The sequence below is a fragment of the Camarhynchus parvulus genome, chromosome 1A, assembly GCF_901933205.1.
Source record: "Camarhynchus parvulus chromosome 1A, STF_HiC, whole genome shotgun sequence".
NCBI lineage: Eukaryota > Metazoa > Chordata > Aves > Passeriformes > Thraupidae > Camarhynchus > Camarhynchus parvulus.
This window is the reverse complement of record NC_044586.1, coordinates 70,335,410-70,361,753: the sequence shown is the minus strand read 5'-3', so window position 1 is coordinate 70,361,753 and position 26,344 is coordinate 70,335,410. Positions and strand designations below refer to the sequence as shown.

The 26,344-nt window shown below is 65.1% G+C and overlaps 1 protein-coding gene across 1 annotated transcript in view; it reads right to left on the bottom strand.

The window, feature by feature from the left end:
• Positions 1 to 24,661, bottom strand: part of SND1 (staphylococcal nuclease and tudor domain containing 1) — a 76,742-nt gene extending 52,081 nt beyond the window's left edge. The window contains exons 1-10 of the mRNA XM_030960023.1: positions 24,532 to 24,661; positions 20,722 to 20,871; positions 18,522 to 18,642; positions 14,697 to 14,775; positions 13,502 to 13,662; positions 13,330 to 13,421; positions 11,423 to 11,578; positions 11,010 to 11,116; positions 10,523 to 10,613; positions 1,425 to 1,538 (exon numbers count right to left, since the gene is read on the bottom strand). Of these exons, the coding sequence (XP_030815883.1) occupies positions 1,425 to 1,538; positions 10,523 to 10,613; positions 11,010 to 11,116; positions 11,423 to 11,578; positions 13,330 to 13,421; positions 13,502 to 13,662; positions 14,697 to 14,775; positions 18,522 to 18,642; positions 20,722 to 20,871; positions 24,532 to 24,606 (1,146 nt within the window). The 5' untranslated portion in view covers positions 24,607 to 24,661. The remainder of the gene's footprint in view (positions 1 to 1,424; positions 1,539 to 10,522; positions 10,614 to 11,009; positions 11,117 to 11,422; positions 11,579 to 13,329; positions 13,422 to 13,501; positions 13,663 to 14,696; positions 14,776 to 18,521; positions 18,643 to 20,721; positions 20,872 to 24,531) is intronic.
• Between the last annotated feature and the right edge of the window lie 1,683 nt (positions 24,662 to 26,344).

Below are 26,344 nucleotides of genomic sequence, written 5' to 3'. Positions count from 1 at the left end.
CCTCTGTGTGTGACACAGGGACTGATCCCTCATCCTGCACAGCCCTGAGCACTGGGCACAGTCAGGGACCCTCTGTGTGTGACACAGGGGACGATGCCCCATTTCCTGCACAGCCCTGAGCTCTGTCAGGGACCCTCTGTGTGTGACACAGGGACTGATCCCTCATCCTGCACAGCCCTGAGCACTGGACACAGTCAGGGACCCTCTGTGTGTGACACAGGGACTGATCCCTCATCCTGCACAGCCCCCTGAGCACTGGACACAGTCAGGGGCCCTCAGTGTGTGCCCACAGGGACGGCCATCCCCATCCTGCACAGCCCTGAGCTCTGGGCACAGTCAGGGACCCTCTGTGTGTGACACAGGGACTGATCCCTCATCCCATTTCCTGGCACAGCCCCAGGGCTCTGAGCAGGGCCAGGGGCACTCAGTGTGTGCCGCACACACACCGGGGCCATGCCCCATTTCCTGGCACAGCCCTGGAGCTCTGAGCAGGGCCAAGGGCACTCAGTGTGTGCCGCACACACACGCGGGGCCATGTCCCGTTTCCTGGCCCAGCTCTGAGCGGGGTCAAGGGCACTCCCCGTGCCCAATCCCAGCTCATCCCGGCGCTTTCATCTCCCTGCCGCGCGCTCGGATCCGGCTCCAGCGGTGCTGGCCTGAGAGAGCCTCAAACACAAAGAGCAGGGACCAAGCTGTGCAGGAACAATGTGACTTTTCCAGCCTTTCCCAACGTTCCAGAGCCTGCCAGGAACCCATCGATCCTGAGCTGCCAGTCACGAGCCAGCCCCGGTGTCCCTCAGAGCCCAGGACACGGCAGCTGCTCCTCTGGGGAGTCACAGAGCCCAGCCAGCCCCACGGCCCAGGGGAAGGAAAACCGAGGATTCACCCCCTCAGGAGCAGCTGTGCAGCCTCCCGTGCCTGCCCCACGGATGGGGACACGAGGGCGTGAGGCCACAGGCACAGGTATCCCTAAGGAACATGCCACCAGCTGGGAGCGCCCACGGAGCAGAGGGGAAACTGAGGCAGGAGAAGAGGGACAGAGCCATCTCCCTGCAGCCACCAGTGCACGCTCCAGCCCTTCCCAGGCCTCCTGCATCCCATGGGATGGGCTCCCGCAGGAAGGAAAGGGGGCACGGGCATCCCAGGGGGAGCAGGAGCAGCACGTGGGGGGGGCTGCACACAGAGCCAATGCTGCCCCCTGCCCGGCCCCTTCCCATCCTGCTCCCATCCCCTCCCTGTCCCCGCAGTGTCCCCAGGCGCTGTCCCCTCCCTGTCCCCTCCCTGTCCCCAGGCAGTGTCCCCAGGCACTGTCCCCTCCCTGTCCCTCCCTGTCCCCACAGTGTCCCCAGGCGCTGTCCCTCCCTGTCCCCCCTGTCCCCACAGTGTCCCCAGGCGCTGTCCCCTCCCTGTCCCCGCGGTGTCACCTGGGCGCTGTCCCCCTCGAGCCGCGGTGGCCGGATGCTGGACAGGTGAATGGTTTTGTGGTCCCCAGAGTTGAGCTTCACCACGATGGCGTCAGCGTTGAGCACCTGCATCACCTGGGGACAGAGACAGAGCTGAGCGTGGGGACAGCGGCCACCTGGGCACACCGAGGGCCAGGTGCCACCGTGACACCGGCCCTGCCACCCTGACTGCCATCCCCAGCACAGCAAGCAGCCCCAGCCCCAGCCTGGCTGGCACCAGTGGCTCCTGGCATGGTGACACGTGGCACACCAGGGCACTGCCAGCCGTGTGTGTGCTGTGCCAGGGCTCAGCGCCCTGGGTTCCATTCCAGAGGCAATTCCAGAGGGGCAGGAGCAGCAGCTGGACACTGGACAAGGGATGATGCTCAGGGAGGAGAGAGCAAGGACAGCCCGTGGTGGGAGCAAACTGATCAGGATCATAGAGTCAGGGAATCCTGGAATGGTTTCAGTGGTCAGGGACCCCAGAGCCCCTGCAGTGCCACCATGGCAGGGACACCTCCCACTGTCCCAGGCTGCTCCAGCCCCAGTGTCCAGCCTGGCCCTGGGCACTGCCAGGGATGCAGGGGCAGCCCCAGCTGCTCTGGCAATCCCAGCCCAGCCAGGAATTCCTCATTGCCAAGATCCCATCCATGCCTGCCCTCTGGCACTGGGAGCCATTCCCTGGGTGCTGTCCCTGCAGGCCTTGGCCCCAGTCCCTCTGCAGCTCTCCTGGAGCCCCTGCAGGCCCTGCCAGGGGCTCTGAGATCTCCTGGATTCTTCCCCCCTCCAGGCTGGACACCCCCAGCTCTCCCAGCCTGGCTCCAGGCAGAGGGGGCAGGAGGATCCCAGTGGGGCTCAGGACACACGGGTTAAACATTCCCAGCTCTCCAGCCCAGCTGAGTGGAGCCGCTGGATATTCCCAGTGGCAGGACAGGAACCTTCCCTGCCTGCTCCCAGCACAGCCCAGTGCCCCCAGCCCAAAAGGCTCCCACTGCTGCTTTTCCAGCAGGATCCTGATCCCACACATCCCTCCCCACGGGGGAGGCAGGAGCTGAGCCCACTCCAGCCCTCTTTGCCCAGCAATCACACCCGCCCCTCCCAGCGTGCTGGGCCAGAGGGAGAGCAGGATTTAAGGAATTCTGATCTGAGCAGACACCACAGGGCACAGCAAAGCCCCTGGGAATGTCCCGGCCTCTCCCGGCTCGCAGCTCCTGCATGTTTCCTCGGCAGGAGCAGCCCAAAGCCGTGTGCCTGCCAAGTGGAGTAATCCAATCTCACGCTCCAGGGCATCCAGGGGCGAGGAGGGAGCGGCCTCTCTCCTTCCTGCCGCCCAAGACTTGGGAAAAGCAGGATGCGAAGCGGAGCTGCTGCAGCCAGGGCCGCTGCGGGTCAGCTCCGGGGGCAGATCCAGCGCTCCATTACACATCCAGCACATGCTTCCCCGGGAGCCGCGGGAGCCGCGGTCACATCTCATTTGCTCCCTGGCAGCAGGAGGCAGCAGCCGGCCAGCGGCTCCCGCGGCTCCCGGAGGCGCGGCCCCGATCCGCGCGGGAGCGGCAGCGGGGACGGGCCGGGCCCCTCCGGCCCCCGGCGTCCCTCCCCGGCAGCAGCAACTCGGGGGAGCCTGCACCGGGGCGAGCCGGCTGAGACGGGGTGCGGGACACGGCAGGCAGGCAGCAGCACATGGATGCAGCAGGACATGGGATGAAGCAGGACGTGGGATGTAGGACACAGGATGCAGCAGCACATGGATGTAGCAGGACATGGGATGCAGCAGGACATGGGATGTAGGACACAGGATGCAGCAGCACATGGATGTAGCAGGACATGGGATGCAGCAGGACATGGGATGTAGGACACAGGATGCAGCAGCACATGGATGTAGCAGGACATGGGATGCAGCAGGACATGGGATGTAGGACACAGGATGCAGCAGCACATGGATGTAGCAGGACATGGGATGCAGCAGGACATGGGATGTAGGACACAGGATGCAGGACATGGATGTAGCAGGACATGGATGCAGCAGGACATGGGTGTCACAGGATGTACGCACATGGATGCAGCAGGACATGGGATGTAGCAGCACACAGGATGCAGCAGGACATGGGATGAAGCAGAATATGGGATGAAGGCAGGATACAGGATGAGCAGCAGGATGTAGCAGGACATGGGATGCAGCAGGACATGGGATGAAGCAGGACATGGGATGAAGCAGAATACAGGAGGTAGAACACGGGATGCAGCAGCACATGGATGCAGCAGCACACAGGATGCAGCAGGACATGGCATGTATCAGGATATGGGATGCAGGACATGGGATGCAGCAGGACATGGATGTAGCAGGACACAGGATGTAAGACATGGGATTCAGCAGGATGAAGCAGGATACAGGATGTAGCAGGACATGGGATGCAGCAGCACATGGATGCATCAGGACACAGAATGCAGGACTTGGGATGCAGCAGCACATGGATGTAGCAGAATATGGAATGCAGCAGGATACAGGATGAAGCACAATACAGGATGTAGGACATGGGATGCAGCAGGACACAGATGTAGCAGGATACAGGATGCAGCAGGACATGGGATGTAGCAGGGCATAAGAAGCAGCAGGACACAGATGTAGCAGGACATGGATGTAGGATACAGGATGGAGCAGATGATGGGATGCAGCAGGACACGGATGTAGGATACAGGAGGCAGCAGGACACGGATGTAGGACATGGGATGCAGCAGGACACAGATGCAGCAGGACACGGATGTAGCAGGACACGGATGTAGGATACAGGAGGCAGCAGGACACGGATGGAGCACATGATGGGATGTAGCAGGACTTAGCAGGACGCAGATGTAGGACACAGGATGCAGCAGGACACGGCACCTGGAGCAGGGACATCGTGTCTCCCAGGCAGGACAGAGCCGGGTGGCAGCAGGAGCCAAGAGGGACCTCCAGGGTCCCTGCAGGGCCCTGACCCAGTTACAAAGGGTCCCTGCAGGGCATGGGATGCAGCAGGACATGGGATGCTGGAGGACAAGGGACACAGCAGGACGTGGGGCACAGCAGGACAAAGGACACAGCAGGACACGGAACAGAGGACACGGGACACAGCAGGACACGGCACCTGGGGCCAGGGCTCCCACGGGATGCCAGTCCCAGGCAGGACAGAGCAGGGTGGCATGAGGGGCACGCCCAGGTGCCCACCCTCCCTGGGCAGCCACTCCCTCCTCCTGCTGGAGCTGCAGGGAGGGCAGCAGGGTCACAGGGGGTGACACGGTGACAGAACGGTGACAGAACGGGCAACTCAGCACCGCCCCGGGGCTGGGGCTTTTGTCTCCCCCCACGTTGCCAGCCCGCTGCAGCCACTTCCCTTATCCAATATTTATTGTGGCTTCTCCTGCCTGCGAGAGGCCCTTTGATAACGGGATTGGAAGGATTATTTTTTTAAAGCTCTGCAGCTGTTTCTTGCAGAGCCAGCACGCTCCGGCTGCGGCTTCCCACGTCCCCCGGGCTGGGAGCAGGGAGGGCAGCTCTGGAATGTCCCTGTGGCACGGCCACCCCGGTCACCCCCATCACGGAGCTCGCAGCCCTCCCTTGTCCACATTTATCAGGGAAGATTTCCTCACTGCAAGAGCTGGGCCCAACAAAGCCTCCAGTTTTCCACCCCGGGCTTTGCTTGTCCCCAGTACTGGGGGCACACAGGGAGGGAGAACTGGGACCAGTAGAGGACACAAAACCTCCCAGTCTGAGTGCCCCGGGCAGGGCTGGCACAGACCCAGAGCCAGGACCAGCCCGAGGAGGAGGAAGCAGCAGAGGGAAGCAGCTCTTCCTCTGAGGATTGGGAATTTCACACTTTCTGGGGGGCCTCTGGCAGCAGGACCCTGCCCCCACGAACTGTGGATGTGCCCTAAAGGCATGGCTGAACCCAAATGCTGATCCCAATCCATGGGAACAGCCAGGGACAGACACAGAGCAGCCACAGGGCTGCGATCCGGGGACCTCGGGGTGCTGGGATGTCACCCTGGGGTGCTGGGATGTGACATTGGGGTGCTGGGATGTGACATTGGGGTGTTGGGATGTGACATTGGGGTGCTGGGATGTCACCCTGGGGTGCTGGGATGTGACATTGGGGTGTTGGGATGTGACATTGGGGTGCTGGGATGTCACCCTGGGGTGCTGGGATGTGACATTGGGGTGCTGGGATGTCACCCTGGGGTGCTGGGAGATGACCCCGCTGTGATGGGATTCCACCTTTAGGGATGGTTTCCCTGGGAGCTGGGGAGGACAAGGACCCCCATGCCTGGGGACCATGGGGACATGTCCCCACTCCCAAAGCTGCTGAGTGCTGTGCTCCTAGGACAGCATCCCTGCCCTGGGACCCACTCTTGGGATGGACAGAGAGCACCCCCAAAGCTGAGGGTGACCTCCTGCACCCCAGCAAGGATGGTGGCACTTGGGGAGCCAGAGCCCAGCACCAGGAGAGGCTCGAGTGTCCCCCCATCACAAAAATGTCCTTTGGAGGGGTTTTGGCAGGGTCTGGCACTCGGCTCAGCCCAGGAGCAGCTCCCGGGCTCGGCTCTGGCACATCGCCCCGAGCTCCGGGATGATCCGGCCACGACCAGAGCTCCCAGCACAGGGACTGAAGCCCAGGATCAGAGGAGCGGGGCCGGGCTCAGCCCATCCCCCGGAGCGTGGCAGGGCAGCAGAGGGGCGGGACAGGGCCCGGGGGCTGCCGCAGCCCCCCCTGCAGAGGATGGCTCCCAGCCCAGCCCAGCCCAGCCCAGCCCAGCGGGCACGGCTCCGGCTCCGCAGCGTGTCCCAAATCCCGCTGCTCCCAGAGCAGCTGACGTAGGGATTTCGGGAGCGAGCCTCAGCCCCTTTGACATTTCCCTTCCTCTGCTTTCCTCTCTCCCCTCACCAGCACCAGACCCACAACCGGGGCCGAGCCTGCCCTGTTCCCCCAGCCCTGCGCCCCCATCGCCGGCAGCCGCAGCCAAAATCAGCCGGAGCCGATTTGCCGCGGTTGATCAACGGTGCAAAGGCAGGTTGGGATCTTCCTCCTCCTCCTCCTCCTCCCCCTCCCCTCGCAGCCCCTTCCAGCAGCTCCTGCGTCAGCTCTGCCGCTGCGAACGAACGAGCCCCGCTGTGCCGAGCACGGAGGCGGCTCCGGCGCCATCCCTGCCCGCCCGCTCCGTGCCCGGCCCCGGCTCCGAGACCGGCACCGGCTCCGAGACCGGCACCGGGACGGGCCGAGCCCCGGGGAGCCGGGCACGTGCCCAGCTGCGGGCCCCGCGCTGCCACTGCGCGCATCTGCCCTCCTTTCCCCTGTCGCTTGCAATTCCGGGCAAGGGGAAAAAGAACAAAAAGCCCCCAAAGTGACACCCAAATGCGGGGGCGCTGCGGCTGCCAAAGGCCAAATTCCAGAGCCCCGTGCGAAGAGCAGGAGCGACCCAGCAGGCGGAGAAATTCCAGCCCCCTCCCCGAAAAGCAGGACACCGTGTTTGCTGCCTTTGGGGGCTCCCAGGGACCCCGCAGAGCCGGGGAACTGGGGGGATCCTGCAAACTCTGCCCCCCAACCCACGGGCATCCCACTGCACAGCACCGGGGGTCAGCGCCCACCATTCCCGGGGGAAAGCTAGATCCTGTCCCTCCTGGGGATGGGGGGAGATGCTGCTCATCCCAAAGCCACCCCGGACATCCCTCTCCAGAGACTGGGGGGCCCTGCCTGCTGCTATCCCACAGAATCACGGCATCTTGGAAGCGCCGGGAGCATCCAGCCGCCCCCTCCAGCAGCTGAGCGGAGCGTGACTGACGCCCTGGCACCGCTCCTGGCACCGCTCCTGGCACCGCTCCGGTGGCAGCCGCTGCCAGCGGCGCTTCCCGGCGTTCCAGCGCCGGCACGCGGCCCTGCCGTGCCCACGGGACACCTGCCCAGGTGTCATTTGTCACCGCCACGTCCTCATCCCCAGGGATGGGCTCTCGGTGCCGGCCTCCCGGAGCCCCTCCGAGCTCCGTGTCCCTGCACTGCTCCCACAGGGAATGCCCTTCCTGGTTTGGGCAGGTTTTGGGGAGCCCTGTTCCTGTCCCAGCCACATCTGAGCCACCCCAGCAAGCACAGGAGCCATTCCCAACCTCATCCCAGCGGACACGAGCCAGTAGAGCCACAGGGATCAGCTGTGAGCAGCTACAGGAGCTCCTGGCTGTCCTGGCAGCCCCAGAGCTTTTCCATCTCTGCTCCGTTCAACCCCCGGCATCTAAGAGACCCCCAAGGTCTGCAAAGGCTTGATCCCATTCCTGATTTTCCAATGAGCCGCCAGCTTTGATCCCATTCCTGCTTTTCCCCAGGATCTGTCAGGCTTGATCTCATTCCTGCATTCCCCAGGATCTGCCAGGCTTGATCCCATTCTTGCTTTTCCAAGGAGCTGCCAGCCTTGATCCCATTCCTGCATTCCCCAGGATCTGCCAGGCTTAATCCCATTTGATCCCATTCCTGCATTCCCCAGGATCTGTCAGCTTTGATCCCATTCCTGTATCCCCCCACCAGGATCTGCCAGGTTTGATCCCATTTGATCCCATTCCTGCATCCCCCGGGGTCTGCCAGGCTTGATCCCATTTGATCCCATTCCTGCATCCCCCGGGGTCTGCCAGGCTTGATCCCATTTGATGCCATTCCTGCATCCCCAGGAGCACCCAGGCGAGGCCAGGTCGCTCGGACACGATCCCGATCCCGGCAGGACAGGAGCAGCTGGAAGGATCCGACCCTGCGCAGGACCAGGCCGACTTTCCAAGAAACGTGGCTGCTGCCGATTCCCAGGGAAATTCCAGCGGCTCGGGAGCCGCGGCCGCTGCCTGGGCGAGGCGGCAGCTCCATCTAGTGGGGCCGATCCCACGGACCCTGCCCGGATCCTGCCCGGATCCTGCAGCTCCCGCATCCCACCCGGGACGGCCCACGCTGCTTCACGTCCCTCCCGCACCGGCTGTGCCCTTGGATCTGTGTCGGGGCAGGGATTGCTGGGCATCCATGGGCAGGGATTGCCCGGGCATCCATGGGCAGGGATTGCCCGGGCATCCATGGGCAGGGATTGCCGGGCACCCATGGGCAGGGATTGCCGGGCACCCATGGGCAGGGACTCCTGGGCATCCATGGGCAGGGATTGCCGGGCACCCATGGGCAGGGACTCCTGGGCATCCATGGGCAGGGAACACACCAGCACCCACCAGGAGAGGGGCCCAGCAGCATCTCCAGCCTTTGGGAGAAGTGGGAACCAATCCATGGGGCAGCCATTCCCTGGGAGGATCAGGAATTGATCCATGGGGCAGCCATTCCCTGGGAGGATCAGGAATTGATCCATGGGGCAGCCATTCCCCGGGAGGATCAGGAATTGATCCATGGGGCAGCCATTCCCCGGGAGGATCAGCAATTGATCCATGGGCAGCCATTCCCCCAGGAGGATCAGGAATTGATCCATGGGCAGCCATTCCCTGGGAGGATCAGGAATTGATCCATGGGCAGCCATTCCCCTGGGAACATTGGGAATTGATCCATGGAGCAGCCATTTGCCAGGAGGATCAGGAATTGATCCATGGGGCAGCCATTCCCTGGGAGGATCAGGAATTGATCCATGGGCAGCCATTCCCTCAGGAGGATCAGGAATTGATCCATGGGCAGCCATTCCCCCAGGAGGATCAGGAATTGATCCATGGGCAGCCATTCCCCTGGGAACATTGGGAATTGATCCATGGAGCAGCCATTTGCCAGGAGGATCAGGAATTGATCCATGGGGCAGCCATTCCCTGGGAGGATCAGGAATTGATCCATGGGGCAGCCATTCCCTGGGAGGATCAGGAATTGATCCATGGGCAGCCATTCCCCCAGGAGGATCAGGAATTGATCCATGGGGCAGCCATTCGCCAGGAGGATCAAGAGTTGATCCATGGGGCAGCCATTCCCTGGGAGGATCAGGAATTGATCCATGGGCAGCCATTCCCTGGGAGGATCAGGAATTGATCCATGGGCAGCCATTCCCCGGGAGGATCAGGAATTGATCCATGGGCAGCCATTCCCCTGGGAACATTGGGAATTGATCCATGGGGCAGCCATTCCCTCAGGAGGTCAGGATGATCCATGGGCAGCCATTCCCTCAGGAGGATCAGGAATTGATCCATGGGCAGCCATTCCCCAGGAGGATCAGGAATTGATCCATGGGCAGCCATTCCCCTGGGAACATTGGGAATTGATCCATGGGGCAGCCATTCCCTCAGGAGGATCAGGAATTGATCCATGGGCAGCCATTCCCCGGGAGGACCAGGAATTGATCCATGGGGCAGCCATTCCCTCAGGAGGATCAGGAATTGATCCATGGGCAGCCATTCCCTCAGGAGGATCAGGAATTGATCCATGGGCAGCCATTCCCCCAGGAGGATCAGGAATTGATCCATGGGCAGCCATTCCCCTGGGAACATTGGGAATTGATCCATGGGGCAGCCATTCGCCAGGAGGATCAGGAATTGATCCATGGGCAGCCATTCCCCGGGAGAATCAGGAATTGATCCATGGGGCAGCCATTCCCCGGGAGGACCAGGAATTGATCCATGGGCAGCCATTCCCCGGGAGAATCAGGAATTGATCCATGGGGCAGCCATTCCCCGGGAGGACCAGGAATTGATCCATGGGGCAGCCATTCCCCCAGGAGGATCAAGAGTTGATCCATGGGGCAGCCATTCCCTGGGAGGATCAGGAATTGATCCATGGGCAGCCATTCCCCGGGAGAATCAGGAATCAGTTGAGATGCAATCCCATCCCCGTGGCCCCAGCTGACCTGAGCAAGGTGCCAGGACACCCGCAGTCCGTGCCCACAAACCAAAGCTCCCCTCTCTCTCAGGGCTCCTTCCCTTCTCCTGGCACCTCTTCCCACTCCAGCCCTGCTGGAGATCCCAGAGCACCCGGGGATCCACGGCCAGGATCCAGCCCAGGAAACCCCTCTGGGGTTTGTGCACACCCATGGAGAGGCCAGACTGGGAGCTGGGCACGCCGTGCTGTGCCCCTGGTCCCCACCTGTCCCTTCCCAGCCCCACTCACCTTGGCCACGAACTGTTTGTCCTTCTGATCCAGGTTTGCCGTGGGGGCCACGTAATCCCTCCAGATCCGCAGCTTGCGCTCCTTGGCAAACCTGGAGGGGTGGGGACAGTGGGACACCGGGGCTGGGACACCTGGACGTGCTGGGGGTGGCACTCCCAGCAAAGCCCCGGGGAGAGATGGAGGGGAGATCCCATCAATCCCACCCCGGATCAGCCACACGGGGCTATAGGGGGCTGGAGTTGCTCTGGGCACCCCATGGATGCAGCTGGGAGCAGTGGGAGCAGATGGGATCAGCGGGATCAGCAGGGAGCAATGGGAACAGTGGGATCAGCAGGAGCACTGGGATCAGCTGGGTGCAGAGGGAACAGTGGGAGCAGATGGGATCAGCAGGATCAGTGGGATCAGCTGGCAGCACTGGGAGCAGCAGGAGAACAGGGATCAGAGGGATCAGCTGGGAGCACTGGGATCAGCAGGATCCCCATCCCACCTCTCGGCCGCGCGCAGTTTGTCGGCGCCGCGGGTGTAGACGGCGATGGACCAATCCACACAGCGGGCAAAGCCCTCCTTCAGCAGCAGCTCCGTGATGTTCCCGTTCTGCGGGGAGCAGGAGAAGGCCCGGGGTCAGCAGGATCCCCCTGGGGTCAGCAGGATCCCCCAGGGTCAGCAGGATCCCCCAGGGTCAGCAGGATCCCCCTGCTGGGGGGGACCTGCAGAGCCCCCTCAATGTCCCCTGAGCTCCCAGTGCTACTGGAGACCCCACCAGTGACACCCCAGGCTCTGCCCTCCTCACACGGACCAGGATGTCCCAAACCCACCACACGTCCCAGTTCCCCCACTGGGAGCAGCCTGTGACCCCCAGAGCATCCCCAGCCCCCGGAGGCAGCCCGTGGTGGCTCTCACCGGGTGCAGGATGGTGCCCAGGATGTTTTGGTTGTGGCAGCTCTCCAGGACAATCTGCACGTCCCTCTGCAGCAGCCGGGACTCCGTGAAGAATTTGGCTTCGGCCGCAAACGGCTCCGGGACCTCAGAGTCGGCCTCGCGCTTGAAGGTGGGACACTGCGGGACACAGGGACAGTCAGGGCACGGGATGGGCCCAAATCCTGAGGCTGCCCCCATTCCCCAGCTCCAGGGGTGTTTTGGGGACTGCAATTGGGGAATTTGTGTAAGGACAGAGCCCTGTGACTGCCCTGGGAAACCGGGACTGACTCCAGCTCAAGGACGCCTGCACAGGGACCCGGAGCTGCTCCAGGGCTGGAGCCCCTCAGTTCCCAGGGAGCCAGCCTGGGAGAGCTGGGGGTGCTCACCTGGAGAGGGAAATGCTCCAGGGAGAGCTCAGAGCCCCTGGCAGGGCCTGCAGGGGCTCCAGGAGAGCTGCAGAGGGACTGGGGCCAAGGCCTGCAGGGACAGCACCCAGGGAATGGCTCCCACTGCCAGAGGGCAGGCATGGATGGCATCTTGGCAATGAGGAATTCCTGGCTGGGCTGGGATTGCCAGAGCAGCTGGGGCTGCCCCTGCATCCCTGGCAGTGCCCAGGGCCGGGCTGGACACTGGGGCTGGAGCACCTGGGACAGTGGGAGGTGTCCCTGCCATGGCAGGGGTGGCACTGCAGGGGCTTTGGGGTCCCTTCCCACCCAAACAAGTCTGTGGTTCCTTGAACTTGGACAACAGCAGGAATTTCTCCATGGGAAGGGTGGTCAGACGTTGGATGGGGCTGCCCACGGAGTTCAAGGAATTCCTGGAGGTGGCACTCAGGGCTCTGGGCTGGGGACAAGGTGGGCATCGGGCACAGCTGGGACTGGATGGGCTGGGAGGGCTTTTCCAACCTCAGAGATCCCGGGATCCCATGATCTCCCAGCACAATCCTGACCAGGGTGTCTGACAGCCCCACCCAAGCCACACCTGTCCCCACCCCTGGTGACACCTCGGGCTGCTCCCAGCCTGGTACTGCAGGTGCAGCAGGTGACAAGGATGTCCCTCCACCCCTCCCTGCTGCATCCCTGGGACCCAGAGCATGGCAGGAGCCAAGGAGGTCAGACAGGGAAGGAACAGGGCAGTGGGAATGGGGCAGGGGGAATGGGGCAGTGGGAATGGGGCAGGAATGGGGCCCGGGGAATGGGGCAGGGGGAATGGGGCACGGGAATGGGGCACGGGGAATGGGGCAAGGGGAATGGGGCAAGGGAATGGGGAATGGGGCATGGGGCAATGGGGCACGGGAATGGGGCAGGGGAATGGGGCAAGGGAATGGGGCGAGGATGGGGCAGGAATGGGGCACAGGGAATGGGGCACAGGAATGGGGCACGGAATGGGGCAAGGAATGGGGCACGGGAATGGGGCACGGGAATGGGGCAAGGGAATGGGGCAAGGGTGGGGAATGGGGCACGAAGGGGAAATGGGGCAGAATGGGGAAAATGGGGCACGGGGAATGGGGCACAATGGGGCAGGGGAATGGGGCAGGGGGCAGGGAATGGGGCAGGGAATGGGGCACGGGGAATGAGGCACGGGGAATGAGGCACAGGGAATGGGGCACAGGGAATGGGGCAAGGGGAATGGGGCAAGGGGAATGGGGCACAGGGAATGGGGCACGGGGAATGGGGCAAGGGGAATGGGGCACGGGGAATGGGGCACGGGGAATGGGGCACGGGGAATGGGGCACAGGGAATGGGGCACAGGGAATGGGGCACAGGGAATGGGGCACGGGAATGGGGCACGGGGAATGGGGCACGGGGAATGGGGCACGGGGAATGGGGCACAGGCAATGGGGCACAGGGAATGGGGCACAGGAATGGGGCAGCAGCAATGGGGCTCACCTTGATGCCCGAGAGCATGACGGTGACCAGGTAGAAGTCGGGCAGGAGCAGGGCCCTCACCACGCTGCCGTCCCGCACGTGCTCGATGATGGCTGCAGAGTGACACGGGAGCTCAGCCTGCTGGGCTGGGGACAGGGGGACAGGGGGACACAGGGCCACGGGGCCACCTCACCATTGACGGGTTTCTGGTGCAGGGAGTCCACGAAGTGCCGCGGGTTCTCCAGGGTGTACTTGAGGTCGCGCACGGTGTGCGAGCCCGTGCCCTCGCTCCACATGCCCTTCTTGGCGCTGCGGGCCTGCTCCTCCAGCTCGGCCAGCCGGCTCTGCTCGGGGCTAAGGGCACGGTGCGCTCAGCCCCGCAGCCTCGGGGGCTCCAGGGCCATCCTGCCTGAGCCAAGCCCGCTCCTCTCACCGCCCATCCCAGTGGGAATGCAGCGGGAAGCGCCTCCTGCTCCCACGGATGGGGAGGAGAGCCCAGGAACCCCTCCAGAGGCTGCTCTGGGCACCACGAGGGAAAGGCAGCAGCGTTCCCGGCTCCCAGCAGGGCAGAGCAAGTCTGGGAGAGCAGGGAAGGCACATTCCATGGGAATCCAGGGATCAGCCCAACGCTGCACGCACAGGGGGCCACTGAGGGGCCACCAATGTGCCCACGATCCCCTCCCAGCCCTGCCACAACAAACTCAGGGACACCAAACAGAGCAGCTGGGGCTGCCCCTGCATCCCTGGCAGTGCCCAAGGCCAGGCTGGACACTGGGGCTGGAGCACCTGGGCCAGTGGGAGGTGTCCCTGCCATGGCAGGGGTGGCACTGCAGGGGCTTTGGGGTCCCTTCCCACCCAAACCATTCCAGGATTCCATGACCCCACAAACGAGGCTGACCCTGCCCTGAAGTGTCCTGCCCCTCTGGAATGGATCCTGTCCCCACAGCTGCAGCCCCAGGGATGTGAGGGAGCCCTGGAAAAGCCTCAGCTCTGCTGGCACAGGGATCACCCAGCCAGACCCAGCACCAGCCACGTCCCAGCACCTCCTCTCCAGTGGGAACGAAGGGGATTCAACCCCACCCCAGGAGCGACTTTGGAGGCTCCCAGAGAGTCCCTGCTCCACAGCCATGGACACAGCTCCAGTGCCTCGGCATCCAGGGAAGGGGGCAGCCCCTGCCAGCCCCTGCACAGCCCCAAAGCCCACGGGACACCCCAGGGATGCCTGTGGGATGTGGGCATCTTGGGGCTGAGGAGCAGGGCCTGGGCCCTGCAGCTGAGGGATCCAGGGGCTCCATGCCTGAGCACCAGCCCGGATCGGGATTGGGATCGGGATGGGATCAGGATTGGGATCAGGATGGGGATGGGATCAGGATGGGATCAGCACGTACTTGTTGGCTCGGATGCCCTCCCGCCGGGACGCCAGTCCTTCAGCCACCAGGGACTCAGCAATGTTCTCACCGCTGGTGTCTGAGAGAGGAGAGGAGCACAGGTGAGAGGAGCTGGAGGGACACGGGAATGGGGCAGCATTCCCAGTGATCCAGGTAAGCAGTGCTGGAACAACCCCAGAGCTCTCCTGGGGACACAGCCTGGGCTCCCTGGGCATCCCCAGCCAAGGCCTGACCCCCTTTCCACGGGGAAATTCCTGCTGCTGTCCAACCTCACCTCCCCTGGCCCAGCCTGAGGCCGTTCCCTCTGCTCCTGTCCCTGTTCCCTGGAGCACAGCCCGACCCCCCCGGCTGTCCCCTCCTGGCAGGGACTTGTGCAGAGCCACAAGGGCCCCTGAGCCTCCTTTGCTCCAGGTCAGCCCCCGCCCCTCAGCCCCTCCTTTCCCAGCTCCCTCAGCCCCCCCCTCCTGGTTCTCCAGCCCCTTCCCAGCTCCCTCAGCCCCTCCTGGTTCTCCAGCCCCTTCCCAGCTCCATTCCCGGGACACTCCAGCCCCTCCAGGGCTCTCCTGGCAGGAGGGGCCCGGAGCTGCCCCCAGGATTCCAGGGGTCCCTGGGCAGGGCCAGCACAGGGGACAGTCCCTGCCCTGGGGCCGTGCCCATCGGCCTCCTGCCCCCTGGCCACCCTGGCCTCGTGTCCAGCCGCTGGCACAGCACCCCCAGGGCCTTTCCCAGCTTTCCAGCCCCCCTGTCCCAGCCTGGAATGCTCCAGGGGCTTGGGCTGACCCCAGAGCAGCACCTGCAACTGGCCTGGCTGTCCCTCACCCTGCTGTCCCCAGCCCACGGATCCAGCCTGTCCCCATCCCTCTGCAGAGCTCCCTGCTCTCCATCCTCCCCAGGCAGGAGCTGCTGCAGGGAATCTGTCACAGCATTCCCACATTAATGGTGCTCAAACCCTGACAAACTTCATCAGGAAACATTTTCTGCCTCATTTCTCCCGCCCGCGCCGCTCCAGGCGGGGCTGGAGCAGGGATGGGGACGGCTCCAGAGAGGCCCCAACACCCCAACCCTTCCCAGCCTCACTCCCTGCCCACGGGCCCCAGGATGGCCCTGGCTGCAGGGCGGCTCAGGGCAGGGCAGAGCAGCAGCTCCCCAAATCCAGGGTGCAAATCAAACACTGGATTCCATGGTCTTGGATCTCAGGGGTCCTTCCCAGCCAAAATGTTTGTGATTCCAATCCCTCCCTCTGCAGCAGGGGATCCCCATCCCAAAGGGCCTCCCTGGCACACCAGGGGCTCAGGAATGCATCATGGCATGTCCTGAGTGGGAAGGGACCCCCAGGGATCACCAATCCAGAGTCAGGACATCCCAAAATCCCACCCCGTGCAGGAGGGCGCTGTCCAAACGCTCCTGCAGCACAGAGGTAACTCTGACACCCCGGGATCTGTGGGGCCCAGGGGCAGCCTGGGGCACGGGAGGAGCTCCCTGGCATGTGCCAGGATGCAGCAGATGGCCCGGGATGGGCTGGGAGCAGCGAGGGGCCGCTGGGCAGGGCTCCGAGCAGGCACTGCCCACCTGGGCCCCCTCCCCCTGCAGAGCCCACTGCCCATCCTGCCGGCCTCGGGATCTGCCCGGGATGTCAGCAAGGCTGGCTGGATGAGCCCATCCCTGCTCCTGCCCTGGGAATGTCCCGAGTGCCATGGGAATGTCCTGAGTGCCATGGGAATGCCAGGAAAGGTCCTGAGTGCCACGGGAATGCCAGGAAAGCCTCTGAGTGCCACGGGAATGCCAGGAAAGCCTCTGAGTGCCACAGGAATGCCAGGAAAGCCTCTGAGTGCCACAGGAATGCCAGGAAAGCCTCTGAGTGCCCTGGAAAGGTCCTGAGTGCCACAGGAATACCAGGAAAGGTCCTGAGTGCCATGGGAATGCCAGGAAAGGTCTGAGTGCCATGGGAAGCAGGAAAGCTCTGAGTGCCATGGGAATGCCAGGAAAGCCTCTGAGTGCCACAGGAATGCCAGGAAAGCCTCTGAGTGCCACAGGAATGCCTGGAAAGGTCCTGAGTGCCACAGGAATGCCTGGAAAGGTCCTGAGTGCCATGGGAATGCCAGGAAAGCCTCTGAGTGCCACGGGAATGCTCTGAGTGCCATGGGAGTGCCAGGAAAGGCTCTGAGTGCCATGGGAATGTCCTGAGTGCCACGGGAATTCCAGGAAATGCTCTGAGTGCCACAGGAATGCTCTGAGTGCCATGGGAGTGCCAGGAAAGGCTCTGAGTGCCATGGGAATGCTCTGAGTGCCATGGGAATGCCAGGAAAGGCTCTGAGTGCCACAGGAATGCTCTGAGTGCCACAGGGAGCACACCTGGAGCAGCTGCTCCCCCTTTCCAGCCCACTCCCACATGGGAAACAGCCGAGTCCGCAGGGATGTGGGGCTGAGGGCACCCAACCCCCCAGACCCCACTGGGGCTCCCCAGGGACTTCTCCCAAAATTCAGCAGCCCCTTCCCAGTGCCTGGTCCTTCCCTCCTTCCCAAGGGACTGCAGTGCCTGGGAGCTGTGTGCAAGGCCAGCCACATCCCCCTGCCATCCCAAATATCCCACGGCAGGGCTGGCCCAGCTGCACATGGAGCATCCCCCAGCCCAGCAGCAGCCAGGCTCTGGAGGATGAGCTGGGAGCCCAGAGCTCATCCCCTGAATCCCCAGGGCAGGGACAAAGCTGGTGCCTCCAAAGGGCCATGGCTGATGGGACACAAGGAGGGAGAGCCCCAAAACCCACCCGGAATGCTCGGGGTGAATTCCTTTTGGGATCTCAGCCACAGACAGGCAAGAGATTTGTAACAATGAAAAGGATGGGGAAGGGAAAGCTGTGGGAATTCACCCAGAGCTGCTCCTTGTGTCCATGAGCTCCAGCTCAGCTGGGATCAGCACCGGGCACTGCCCCCCTCCCAAAATTGGGAATCCATGGAGCAGTGGGAATGCATCCTGCTGCTGCCACAGCGTGCCCCAACACCCCCACTCCCCACTGCATCCCCCCAAAAGGGGGTTCCCAGCTGGATTTGTGCTTAGGGCATTCCAGGCTGAGCCCAGGAACGCTCCTGGAGCAGGGAGAGCAGGGAGAGCTGTGGAAACCTGGGGGGCTGGAGCAGGCACCCCTCACTGCCCTCTCAGAGCTGGAGGGCCGTGGAAATTCATGGAAAAGCGATGGGAAAGCAGGCAGGCATCCTCCTGCTGATGGCACAGCCCAACACAGCCCAAACCTCCCCTTGTGCTACCCCCAGAGCCACCTTTTCCCAGGTAAACCATCCAGAGCCACCTTTTCCCAGGTAAACCATCCAGAGCCACCTTTTCCCAGGTAAAACCACCCTGAGCCACCTTTTCCCAGGTAAAACACCCTGAGCCACCTTTTCCCAGGTACCCCATCCAGACCCAGGTAACCCATCCATCCTAACCTACCCATCCTCCCCTTTCCCCAGGTGCCCCCTTTTAGCTCCCAGGTACCCCAAACATCCTCCCCCTCCCCAGGTGTCCCACCGGACCTTTCCCCAGGTACCGCAACCGCCACCTCCAGGTGCCCCACCATCTCCCTTCCCCAGGTGTCCCACCGAGGCTCACCTTTCCCCAGGTGTCCCACCGAGGCTCACCTTTCCCCAGGTGTCCCATCCATCCTCCCCCTTCCCCAGGTGCCCCATCCATCCTCCCCTTCCCCAGGTGCCCCAGCGAGGCTCACCTTTCCCCAGGTGCCCCATGCATCCTCACCTTCCCCAGGTGCCCCATCCATCCTCCCCTTCCCCAGGTGCCCCACCGAGGCTCCCCTTTCCCCAGGTCACCCATCTCACCTTTCCCCAGGTAGACCATGCCGTACTCGCGGCCCTGCGGGGTCTTGTACTCCACGGTGAAGCACACCTCCTTCCCGATCAGCTTCTTGCGCAGGAACTCGCGGGCCGGGAAGCCCCAGGGCTGCCGGGAGGGACGGAGGGGGGCGCCGTGAGCCGGGCAGGGGCAGCAGCCCCCAGGTGCCCCGGAGCCCCCGTCTCCCCCAAAACCCCGCGAGGAGCCGACTCGTGGGGAGGAGCACCCCACCAAGGGGCGCCCAAAGAGCTCCCGGGGCGGCTCCCACGGGGGCACCGAGGGCTCGTCCCGCAGCTCCGGGCCGGGAAGGCAGCGGGGTCTGTGGCTCTCGCAGCCCCGCCGGGGTTTGGGGGCACGGCACGCTCGGGAGCGCGTTCCCGTTCCCGTTCCCGGAGCGCGCTCCCGGGGCGCGCTCCCGCTCCGGCCCGGCGGGTGGGCGGGAGCGCGGCCGGAGGCGGGAACATGACGCGCTCATAAACAATTAGCGGGGCTGACAGGCGTCACTTTGGCAGAGAGTGACATTTAGAGGCTGTTGGGAAGACAAAACTCCCCAGGGAGAGCAATTATCTATCTGCCAGCGCTGCTCCCGCCGCCCCCGGCCCGCGGGAGGGGGGCCGGGCCCCGCCGGCACCAGCACCGGCAGCGAGCGGCTGCGGGACCGCCCCGGGCCCCCAAACCACCCCCGGTGTGCCCCAAACCACCCCTGGTGTGCCCCAAAACAGCCACCCTTTGTGCCCCAAACCACCCCCGGTGTGCCCCAAACCACCCCCGGTGTGCCCCAAAACAGCCACCCTTTGTGCCCCAAACCACCCCCCGGTGTGTGCCCCAAAACACCACCCCGTGTGCCCCCAAAACAGCCACCCTTTGTGCCCCAAACCACCCCCGGTGTGCCCCAAAACAGCCACCCTGTGTGCCCCAAACCACCCCCGGTGTGCCCCAAAACAGCCACCCCATGTGCCCCAATCCACCCTCCCACTGTCCCAAGCCATACCCCATGTGCCCTGAACCACCCCCCAAACCATCCCCTGTGTTGCCTCAAACCATCCCCCGAGTCCCAAACCGCCTCCCATGCCCCAACACAGCCACCCCACGTGCCCCAAACCACCCCTTCATGTGTCCCAAGCTCTTCCATGTACCCCAAACCACCTTGTCCTGTGTCCCAAACTCTCCCATATGCCCCAAACCATTCCTCATGCCCCAAAACAGCCAACACATGTGCCCCAAAGTAGCCAACCCGTGTGGCCCAAACCACCCTGTGTGCCCCAAAACTGCCAACCCATGTGCCCCAAACCATACTGAGTCCCAAACCACCCCGTGCGCCCAAAACCAGCCACCCCATGTGCCCCAAACCGTCCCCCAAGTCCCAAACCACCCCTTGTGAGTCCCAAGCCGCCCCCCAGAGGGGCAAAGCCCCCCAAAGCCCCCCTTTGCAGAGGGGCAAAGAAGGAGAAGATCCCCCCAAGTCCCCCCGTGTGTCCCTGCCAGGCCACCCCATCCCTGTCCCACCACCACCCCAGGGGTGTCCCGCGCAGGGCGTGTCGACCGTGCCAGGCTCCCTGCCCCACCCCATCCCTGTCCCCTGTGTCCCCTCACCTCGTCGGGGTGTCCCGCACAACACGCTGGCAAGTGCACCACGGGCCACCTCCCCACCCCATCCCTGTCCCCTGTGTGCCCTGTGTCCCCTCACCTCGTCGGGGGTGTCCCGGCGGTCGGGCTGGCTGGCATTGGCACACCACGCCAGGTTCCCTGCCCCACCCCATCCCTGTCCCTGTCCCCTGTGTCCCCTGTGTCCCTCACCCCGTCGGGGGTGTCCCGGCTGTCGGGCTGGCTGGCGTTGGCACGCCGTGCCAGGCTCCCCACCCCATCCCTGCCCTTTCCCTTGTCCCACCCTGCCGGGTGTCCCGCTGTCGGGCTGGCGGTTTGCCTCACCCCACCCCATCCCTTCCCATCCCTGTCCCTGTGTCCCCTGTGTCCCTCACCTTGTTGGGGGTGTCCTGCTGTCGGGCTGGCTGGCGTTGGCGCGCTCCCCACCCCATCCCTGTCCCCATCCCTGTCCCCTGTGTCCCCTGTGTCCCTCACCTCGTCGGGGGTGTCCCGGCTGGTCCGGCTGGCGGGCGGAGGCGGTGGAGGCTGCCCCACCCCATCCCTGTCCCCATCCCTGTCCCCTGTGTCCCCTGTGTCCCTCACCTCGTCGGGGGTGTCCCGGCTGTCGGGCTGGCTGGCGTTGGCGCGCCGTGCCAGGCTCCCCGCGCGGATGTTGCTGAGGTTGATCTGCCGCTCCGGGGGCGGCCCCCCGCGGGGCTGGCCCCGCACGATGATGGCACAGCCCGACAGCACCTGCGGGCACACCGGGCACACTGGGGTTAGTGGGGACAGTGGGGACAGCGGGGCTCAGGGGGAACAGCAGGGACAGCGGGGCTCAGAGGGGACAGTGGGGACAGCAGGGGACACTGGGATCGGCAGGGACAGTGGGGACAGCAGGGCACAGTGGGGACAGCAGGGGACAGCAGGGGATAGCAGGGACAGCAGGGGACAGCAGGGCTCAGGGGGGACAGCGGGGCAGCCCTGGGCACAGCGAGGGATAGTGGGGACAGGACGGTGACACTGCACGGACACGCACAATTCCAGGGACAGAATTCCAGGGACATGCCCTGCCCTGGCAAGGCTCAGGAACTCGGCACCACTGAGTGCCACCGGCCTGGAGAGCCAGGAGCTGCCCCAGCTGGAAATGGGGCACAATCCATGTGCTGGGCTGAGCCCCAGCAGGGCAGGGGGATCCTGCCCCTGTGAGACCCGACCTGCAGAGCTGCCCCAGCCCTGGGGACACAGCAGCAGCACCTGGAGAGAGCCCAGAGAGGCCCCGGAGCTGCTCCAGGGCTGGAGCCCCTCAGTTCCCAGGGAGCCAGCCTGGGAGAGCTGGGGGTGCTCACCTGGAGAGGAGAAGGATCCAGGGAGAGCTCAGAGCCCCCAGCAGGGCCTGAGGGGCTCCAGGAGAGCTGCAGAGGCACTGGGGCCAAGGCCTGCAGGGACAGCACCCAGGGAATGGCTCCCACTGCCAGAGGGCAGGCATGGATGGCATCTTGGCAATGAGGAATTCCTGGCTGGGCTGGGATTGCCAGAGCAGCTGGGGCTGCCCCTGCATCCCTGGCAGTGCCCAAGGCCAGGCTGGACACTGGGGCTGGAGCACCTGGGACAGTGGGAGGTGTCCCTGCCATGGCAGGGCTGGCACTGCAGGGGCTCTGGGGTCCCTCAGAGCTCAGCACACCCAGACACGGGCTCACCTCCGTGCACACAGAACACCAAGGAGGATTTGGAAAATCGGGATTTTACACCGGCTGGATGAGCCCAGCCGGGCCATGTCCCAGCACAGCTTTGGCTCTGAGAGCTCCAGGCTGGGCACTGCCAGCCAATGCCCTCTGCCAGGCTTCCCTCACACCCCCAGCCACATTGCCCAGGTCCTGCAGCAGGGCTGGGCTCTGGGCCAGCAGCCAGAGTGTGCTGGGATCTCCCTGTTCCCAGGATCTCCCCGTTCCCAGGATCTCCCTGTTCCCAAGGATTTCCTTGCTCCCAATAGGATCTCCCTGTCCCCTCTCCCAGCTCTCTGACCCAGCCTGGGCTCAGCCCCAGTGCCTGCCCTGGCTCCCCACACCTGAAATCCCCCAGGGATGCTCACAGGGATCCCAAACCCCTCCGGCTCTGTCCCACCACCAGAGCCAGCCCAGCCCCGTGCCCAGGACACTGAACCCCTCAGGATGAGCCCCCAGAGCCCACCCTGAGGCTCAGGGTGCCCCTGCACCCCCCAGCAGCCACAGCAGAGCCCGGAATGCTGCGGGAGCCACGGGGAATTGTGGCCGAGTCGCACCCGGAGCGATCCCAGCAAAGGCTCAGTGTCCTGTGCCTAAGGCTCAGAGGTTTCATGGCTGTAATTAACCTCAATCTTTAATTCATAGGGCACGGGGATGCTGGAGCTGCTCTGCTCAATGCCCAGCACGAGCCCTGGATCCCGGGGTGGGGTTCTTGGCAGAGCTGCTCCGTGTTCCAGGGTCAGTGCAGTGCCCTGGGGGACATTCCATCCCGTGTTCCAGGGTCAGTGCAGCGCCCTGGGGGACATTCCATCCCGGCTCCTGAGCCCCGTGGCCCTGTCCCTGCCCACGGAGTGGCCACACGCCCATGTGGCTGTCGGGATCCCAGCTGGGGAACTGCTCCAGGGATGGCAATGGGATCGGGACACTGTCCCAGCAGCCAGCAAGAGTCACCTGTCCCACTGAGGGCTCCATCAGAGAAACCTGAGCTTAAACCAGGCTCAATCCAGCCTGGAAACAGCACAGGCACACGGGGTGCACAGGCCCAGCTTGTGCTGCCAAGGCGGCTCCAGAGCACTGAAATCCCACGGGCACACCCAGAATCCAGAGCTGCCCCTGTGGGGCACAAGGGGTTAAAAATCCTGACAGGAGTGGGAGGAAAATTCCTGTTCCTCATCCCCATCCTGCTGCCAAACTCCTGCTCTCCAACCTGGTAGTCTCACTGTGACCCCAGGGAGCTGCACTGTGATTGCAACAGGAAGGCGCAAAAAACCCCAAAAACCTCAAAGCTGTGACGGAGCCACAGCAGAGCACGTGGCTGGCACCACAGAGAGCCAGGGACACCCTCTCCCGGGGGGATTTGGGCTGCCTGGCCTGGAAGGGAGCACAGAGCACACCCCGGGCTATGGGGCACAGGCACAGCTGCCTCCCAGCCAGCAGCCCCCCAAATCCTCCCCAAAACCCTGCTGTGGATCCACGTCCCCGTGGATGGATCAGGCAGGGACACGCAGCCAGGGGAGGGTGTCCTGAGCATCCCAAAATCTGCAGGGTGCGCAGGAGCCAGCGCAGGGTGGCAGCAGCAGATCCCCCTGTCACCAGTGACACACGGCACGGGCATGGTGCCAGAGCAGACCTGCAGTGTCCCCAAAGCCCCGGTGTCCCCAGACCCCCGGTGCCTGACCACAGACCCCCAGTTATCACCCCCAGATTCAGTGTCCACCCCCAGATGCCCACCGTCCATCCCAAACCTCTGGGATCCATCCCTGATCCCTGTCATGCGTCCCCAGCCCTGTCCCCAGCACGGCCACCGGCTCGGGCTGCAGTGACAGCGGGAACAGGTCTCACTCCGGAGGCAGCGGGGGGTGAAGGGGTCAGCCGAGACCGGATCCACCCGGGCTCGGGCACGGCAATCGGGGGGGCACGGCGGGGAACGGGCTGGGGCGGGACAGGACCGGGAGGGGACACGGGACAGGGACACGGGACGGGGACACGGGACAGGGACACGGGACGGGGACACGGCGCCCGGGACTGAACCCGACCTTCGCTCCCGCGGCCCCGCTGCCGGCACACGTGGGGCCCTGGCGCGGGGGACCGGGACCCTTCCCGGGGACCCGGAGCGGCCCGGGGACCCCATCCCCGCGCTGTCCGGTCGGGACCCGCCCGGCCCCGCCCCGGGGATGCCCCGGGAGGGGCCGCGAGCGGAGCACGTGCGGCATCCCCGGGACGGCCCCGCCGCCGGCGGCACCGCGAGGCCGCTGCTCCGCCACCGCTCGGGGCACCGGGGGCTCCGGGACCGGTAGCGGAGCGGGAGCAGCGGCTCCGGCACCCGGGACCCAAAACTCTTGCTGCCCATCCCAGCAGCCGGCACGGCACCCGGAGCGCGCAGTGCCCGGTGCCGGGGCGGCGTGGGGGACCGGGCTGCAGGGGGATCCCAGGGTGCAGCGAGAGGTGCCGGGCAGCGGGCGGTAACGGATCAGCAACTGCCGCCCGCCGGGGCCCGGGAGCACCGGACGGGCTGCACCGGGCACGGGGAGCCGGGCACCGCGCGGGGAGCGGACAGGCTCCCGGTTACCGGGGAGGGAGGCGGGCAGCGGAGCGGGGCCCAGGCCCCGGAGGAGTGTGCGGGAGATGGGGGTCCCCGGTCGGTCAGCGGAGGCGCGGGGTCGGTGCGGGGAGCGGCGGGCACAGCCCTTACCATCTTGACGATGCCGCGCTGGACGACGGGCGGCGGCGCGGAGCCGCCCTGGCCGGGGTTGGCCGCGGAGGCCATGGCGGGGCCGGGCGGGCGGAGAGGCCGGGTCGGGCCGGGCCGGGCACGGGCGGCGGGAGCGCGGCGGGGCCCGGGGCGAGCGCGGAAGGGACCGCGGGGCGGGGCCTGAGCCGAGGAGGGGGGCGCGGCCTCCGCGGCTCCGCCCCCCCCGCGCGGCCGGCGGCCAACGGGCGGCCGCTCCCGCCGCGCGCGCCGCCCCGCCCCGCCGCGCCTCGGCCAATGGCGGCGCGCTGCCGGTGACGTCGAGCCTCCTCGCGGCCCCGCCCCAGCCCGGCGCGCGGGAGGGGGGCGGGACTTCCGGGGCGCGCGGCGCCAGGGACACGTCGGCAAAGGCCGCCCGCGCGCACACGTGGCCTCGCGCCGCGACGGGGGCGGGGCCAAGACGGGATACGCCCCTTTTCGTCATCGAGGGGCGGGACCTGGTGGGGACACGCCTCTTTTTGTCAGCGGCGCGCACCCAGACCCACCTCGGTCCGGCCCCGGGGTTGGGGGCACACCCGCGGTTCGGTCACAGCCCGGTTTGTCCCCCCTCAGGGGACACTGGCACTGCCCGCCCCTCCGGGGGTCCCTCCCGTCCGTGGGTGATCCCGATTCTCCCGGGAAACCCTCCCGCCGTGTCCCGTGTCACCGGGTCAAGCCCCCACCCCTCGGGATGCTCCTGGTGCCGCTCCCGGTGCCACCTCTGACGGCCCCGAGCGGAGCCGTGTCACTCGTGGGTGGCAGGGGACATTGGAGCGGCCACGGACGGAATCCAGGGAGCGGGAACGGGAACGGGAACGGAGCGGCCCCGGCGCCGCACACCGGGATGGGAGGGGGCCCCGTGTCCCGCGGGTGTAGCCCCCGAGTATGGGGGCGATCGGGGCTCACCTGGGGGCGATCGGGGCTCACCTGGGGGTCAGGGGGATCGAGGCTCACCTGGGGGCGATTAGGGCACACCTGGGGGGGATCGGGGCTCACCTGGGGGCGATCGGGGCTCACCTGGGGGGGATCGGGGCTCACCTGGGGGCGATTAGGGCACACCTGGGGGGATCAGCACACACCTGGGGGGGATCGGGGCTCACCTGGGGGCGATTAGGGCACACCTGGGGGATCAGCACACACCTGGGGGCGATCGGGGCTCACCTGGGGGCGATTGGAGCCCACGGGAATCCGCCCCGCCGGCGTCTCCCGCTGGGCACGGCACGTTTTCCCACCCTATGATATTTTTTCCCGTGTTTTCCCCGATGTTTTCCCCGTGTTCCCGATATTTTCCCCGTGTTCCCGATGTTGTCCCCGTGATCCCGATGTTTTCCCCGTGTTCCCGATATTTTCCCGTGATCCCGATGTTGTCCCCGTGATCCCGATGTTGTCCCCGTGATCCCGATGTTGTCCCCGTGTTCCCGATATTTCCCCGTGTTCCCGATGTTTTCCCCGTGTTCCCGATGGTTTCCCCGTGATCCCGATGTTTCCCCGTGATCCCGATGTTGCCCCCGTGTTCCCGATGTTTTCCCCCGTGTTCCCGATGTTGTCCCCGTGTTCCCGATGTTTCCCCGTGTTCCCGATGTTTCCCCGTGATCCCGATGTTTCCCCGAGCGCGCTCGCTCCCGTTTCGGCCCCGCGCGCAGGTCCCGGTGCAGCCCCCGCCCCTTTCCCGGGGGTCCCGGCCGTCCCGCTCCCGGATTTTGCTGCCCCGGCTGTGCCAGTGTCCCAGTCCGTGAGGAATCCTCTTGCCGCCCTCTCCCTGCCTGCCACAACCTTC